Genomic DNA, 5157 nt, shown 5'->3' with positions numbered 1-5157 from the left:
AGGGGAGGGGAGGGGAGGGAAAGTTAAAAAGAAAAATACAAAAATCAGCCGGACGTGGCAGCGTGTGTCTGTAGTCCCAGCTACTTGGGAGGCTAAGGCAGGAGAATCGCTTGAACACGGGAGGCGGAGGTTGCAGTGAGTCGAGATTGCACCACTGCACTCCAGCCTGGCGACAGAGTGAGACTCCATCTCAAAAAAAAATAACGAAAAAAAAAAAAAATTTAAGTTATTCAATATATAAAGGTTAAAAGTTCCAAGATTTATTTGAGTACTTTTATGGTTTTGTTTTTGTTTTTGTTTTTCAGACAGAGTCTCCCTCTGTCACCCAGGCTGAAGTGCAGTGGGCGATCTCGGCTCACGGCAACCTCCGTCTCCCGGGTTCAAGCGATTCTCCTGCCTCAGCCTCTAGAGTAGCTGGGATTATAGGCACACGCCACCACGGCCGACTAATTTTTGTATTTTTACAGTGCTGAGATTAAAGGCATGAGCCACTGCACCCAGCCTAATTATTTTATTTTATAGCATGCTTTTATTTCCAGGAAGAGTCTAGGCTTCTCTTTTCCCAAAAGTTCCAGCAATAATCCTATGTTGTCAAGGTTTATGCTTGAAGCAATCACCGCGCCCAGGAAAACAGAATGAGTCTAGAGAGGAATGGTAGGGAAGGAGTGGCTGTCAGCCTCTTCCTAACCACGGGGACTAAGAATAAGGGAGGGTCTCCCGAAAGAAAATGGTAGTGCTGCTGGGCGCGATGGCTCACGCCTGTAAACCCAGCACTTCAGAAGTCCGAGGCTGGCGGATCACGAGGTCAGGAAATCGAGACCAGCCTGACCAACATGGTGAAACCTCGTCTCTACTAAAAATACAAAAAATAGACGGGCTTGGTGGCAGGCGCCTGTAATCGCGGCTACTCAGAAGGCTGAGGCAGGAGAATCGCTTGAACTCGGGAGGCCGAGGTTGCAGTGAGCCGAGATTGCGCCATCGCACTCCAGACTGGGTGACAGAGAGAGACGCTGTCAAAAAAGAGAAAGAAAAGAAAAGAAAGAAAAGAAAAGAAAAGAAAAGAAAAAAGAAAAGAAAAGAAAAGAAAGAAAATGGTGGTGCTATTACCAGAAATAAAGGATGGATACTGAACTGGCAAAAACAGCAGATATCCACTATGATGGGAGAATCCCAAGACCCAAATCAACTCAGGGAAAAGGCACTGAGCAGTTACCACAGGCCTAACACTCTGCTACCCTTCTCCCCTGACAGATAACTGGATTGTCTCAGTTAATTCTCTCAGCGATCCCATGAGATATTGTTGTGAACTGATCTGAGCCAATCTGTCCCTTTGGTGGGTATCAATAGCATTTCCCCACCGCCTGGTAGAAGTTGGAGATGCAGGAGAATTCTGCTGCACATACGAATATCTACCACAGAAAATTAGCAAGCAGGTTCAAAACGGTTCATGCAGCCTTGATGAAGTCCCTGAACCCTGCAGGAAAAGGTCACCTGAGGCAGACGCAGCAATCCCCCAGACACAAACTTGCTACTCACATAAAAAGTATGAGTGTGGCCGGGCGCGGTGTAATCCCAGCACTTTGGAAGGCCGAGGCAGGTGGATCACGAGGTCAGGAGTTCGAGACCAGCCTGGCCAACATGGTGAAACCCCATCTCTACTAAAAATACAAAATTTAGGAGGGTGCAGGGGCTGGCACTTGTAATCCCAGCTACTCGGGAGGCTGAGGCAGGAGAATCGCTTGAACCAGGGAGGCGGAGGTTGCAGATCACGCCACTGCACCCCAGCCTGGGCGACAGAACAAGACTCCATCTCAAAAAAAAAAAAAAAAAAAAAATTATGAGTGTGGATGAGGGAACTGAGGCAGAGAGAGGGCAAGTGACCTTCTGATAAGAGAAAAAAACGCACTGGGACCCCGGCAGGCAGTCTGGCTGCAGAGGTTATTCCTATAGTCCTGGCCCTGGGCTAGGGCTCACATAAGCGAGCTGAGATCTGGAAACCAGCAGCATCTAGTTGATGTTTGAAAACAAGAGATGGATGAAGTGACCCGAGGAGTAGTGATCACCGGCACTTTTGGGGCAAGCAGAGGAGACAACCCAGTATTATGTCCCCAGTAACTGACACACTGCAGGTACTCTAAGTATTCATTGAATGAACGTAAAAGGGAACAACCAGAACAGTACAGTAGTAGGCACACCAGGGGAACCACTGTTTCAAAACTAAGGGAGAAAAAAGTGCAAAAGAGGGGAGTGGGCCAAATGCGGTGGCTCATGCCTGTAATCCTAGCACTTTCAGAGGCCTAGTGGGGAGGATGGCTTGAGCCCAGGAGTTTGGAACCAGCCTGGGCAACACAGTGAGACCCTGTCTCTATAGAAAATGTTAAAACTTAACCAGGTGTGGTGGTGCTCACATATAGTCCCAGCTACGTGGGAGGCTGAGGCAGGAGGATCATCCGAGCCTGGGAGTTCGAGGCTGCAGTGAGCTATGATCCCACCACTGCACACTACACTCTAGCCTGGGCAGCAGAGTGAGACTGTCTAAAAAAAAAAAAAAAAAAAAAAAAAGAGGAGGTGGTCAACATACCATATGCTGAAGAGAGGTCAAACTCAAACTCAAGTCTGAAAAGTGACTCTGGATTTGGGAAGCAGAAGTCATTGGTGATGATCAGTTTCTTGGGGGTGTACTGGTAGATTTTTAACAACCAACTCTCCAAAAACAAATGTATCCATATATATACATAAGTGTATGATAAATTGTACTGGTATAAAGTATGGATAGCACAAAATTTACAAATAAAAAGGCCAGACGCGGTGGCTCACGCCTGTAATTCCAGCACTTTGGGAGGCCGATCACCTGAGGGCGATCATCAGGGCGGATCACCTGAGGTCAGGAGTTCGAGACCAGGCTGGCCCACATGGTGAAACCCAGTCTCTACTAAAAATACAAAAAATAGCCGGGCATCGTGGCACCTGCCTATAATCCCAGCTACTTGGGAGGCTGAGGCAGGATAATCTCCTCAACTTGGGAGGCGGAGGTTACAGTGAGCCGAGATCAGTGCAGTGCACTCCAGCCCTGGCGACAGACCAAGACCCTGCCTCAAAAAAAAACAAAAACAAAAAACCCATTCCTATTGAATGAGTATCATCCTAACGGGAACCATCCTGTGCACAAGATTACAGATTTTTACTGATGTGCAGTGTTTCCTGAGAAGAGATGAAGTGTCAAACTATCAAACAACAAAGAACAATGGGAGTCCATTCGCACAATCCTACCTCCTAAACTCCAGTAAGCAAAATACAAGTCACAATTTTCAAAACCAAATAAATTTGGCGAGATCACAAAACAGCGAAATACAAAAACTATTCCATACACAGCATGATAACTATGTTAACTACACAATCAACATAACAGAAACGGACGTGATCGTCAGGAAGAATCAGATAGGAGCAATCAGGGTGTTGCAAGTCCTGATTACGCAGAGACGTTAATCACGTTTCATGCATTCTCCAATCATCATGTTCTAGTCTGTCCTCCCAAGGAGGAACAGGTAAGGATTATCCCACCTGACGATATTTGTAAAGAGCCGACATTCCGCACTCAGTCAAAAAGATTCCGTTATCAGCTAGGGTGAGTTCACGACGCGTTGGTATAAGTAACCCTACTACTTAGCATCCTTCCAGTTGTATTGCCATATTTGCTTGCACATTTTTAAAAGAATTTTTTCATTCGGCTGCCGAAAAGGAATAAATTTCTTTTTCCCAGAATGCTCCGATCATTTACGTGCTGGACGTTCTAACTGTAAGCACTTTCTATTTACATATCTCCGCCCACTCCCTTCCGCCAGACAACTACCGTAATAACCAAAATAGAAGCGATACCAAGTATCTTACGGTCTGCAGGATTAGAAAATAACGTTGCTTCTTTTTTTTTCTTCAGTAGTTTCGCCATCTCAATTGTGCCCTGAAAACTGTATATGTCTTAATCTTACTACAAAACATATTTTATTACAAACCACTAAATACAATGCGGATAATCCCAGACTCAAGACGTAATTATTCCAACACATATCCTCCAGCAGAAGCAGTTTCCGAGGGGAGGACCGAAGCCTATGCCTTCCTTCTTCCAGGAATACGAAGCGGCCCTTGCCCCTGTAGCCTTCGTCCTTAGGTTCCCGTCATGAAGGTGCTCAGAAAGGTTTCTTTTTCAGCCCAAAGACGGTGACGACTAAAGTCATTTCAGTGACAGCTGGAAGGGCACTACCGAGGCAAGTGGTAGATTCAGAAACCCTTTCAATATAAATACCCAAATCTCCAAACCAGAGACCCCACCCCTGAAAGTGTAGGACAGGTGGCATGGGGTAGGGAATGAAAATTCAAAAGACTACAGGATGTTAAGTGGATCTGGTATCTCACACATAGAGGAAAGGGCTGGGTGGGGGAAAAACCCTCAGGTTTAGGGTCAGCCTTCCTCCCTCATTCCCGAATATTGGATGCTACCACACCTGCAGAAGACAAAAATGTACCAATACGTAGTGCACTCCCAACGCTCGAATATGAAGAAGGACAGGGCCACGGATGCACTACAGTGAGCCCCAATGGCTTGGGAAGGCACCAGAGTTAAGGAAAGTCTTTGGATCGACAGATAGTGAGGGGTCAGAAAAGGCCAAAGGCCAGTGGTGGGGTTGGCATCTGCATTCAGGTTCATCGCTTGCTCCCTCACCATACTGCAAGGGCTAGAGTCAGGATCCCCGACTTCTGAATTTTAGGACAGTCATGTGAGGAGAGACCAGAAGTGACTGAGCAGATGGGATCTCAGGCTACCCTACCCCATATCTAGGGGCCAGCCTGGATCCTTCAGATGAGAGGTAAGAGTAGGCTCTCCTGCTATGCCACACAGGAGTGCTGACAGCGACTTGATATGCGCTGGAATCAGCCTCCAGTGTCCTGGTCCTCCTGGTCCACAATTCTCTGACCCATGTGCCTGGCTTTCTTTGCCTCTTCTGAGTTCCCAATGTGCTTTATATCTTTCGTTTTTTGCCAGAGTCTTGCTCTGTCGCCCAGGCTGGAATGCAGTGGCACGATCTCAGCTCACTGCAACCTCTGCCTCCTGGGTTCAAGCAATTCTCCTTCCTCAGCCTCCTGAGTAGCTGGGATTACAGG

General features: G+C 47.0%; 1 protein-coding gene across 4 annotated transcripts in view; it reads right to left on the bottom strand.

The window, feature by feature from the left end:
- Window positions 1-3677: 3677 nt before the first annotated feature.
- TMEM107 (transmembrane protein 107) overlaps window positions 3678-5157 on the bottom strand; it is a 3894-nt gene continuing 2414 nt past the window's right edge. The window contains exon 5 of one of the 4 annotated variants that reach the window (XM_011994513.1): window positions 3678-4254. In XM_011994513.1, coding sequence (XP_011849903.1) covers window positions 4185-4254 — 70 coding nt within the window. In that variant the 3' untranslated portion in view covers window positions 3678-4184. The remainder of the gene's footprint in view (window positions 4255-5157) is intronic. The other 3 variants (XM_011994508.1, XM_011994510.1, XM_011994511.1) reach the window with 3 other exon arrangements.

The sequence above is a fragment of the Mandrillus leucophaeus genome, unplaced genomic scaffold (assembly GCF_000951045.1).
Source record: "Mandrillus leucophaeus isolate KB7577 unplaced genomic scaffold, Mleu.le_1.0 Scaffold46, whole genome shotgun sequence".
NCBI classification, from domain to species: domain Eukaryota; kingdom Metazoa; phylum Chordata; class Mammalia; order Primates; family Cercopithecidae; genus Mandrillus; species Mandrillus leucophaeus.
This window is presented reverse-complemented; position numbering and strand designations above follow the sequence as displayed.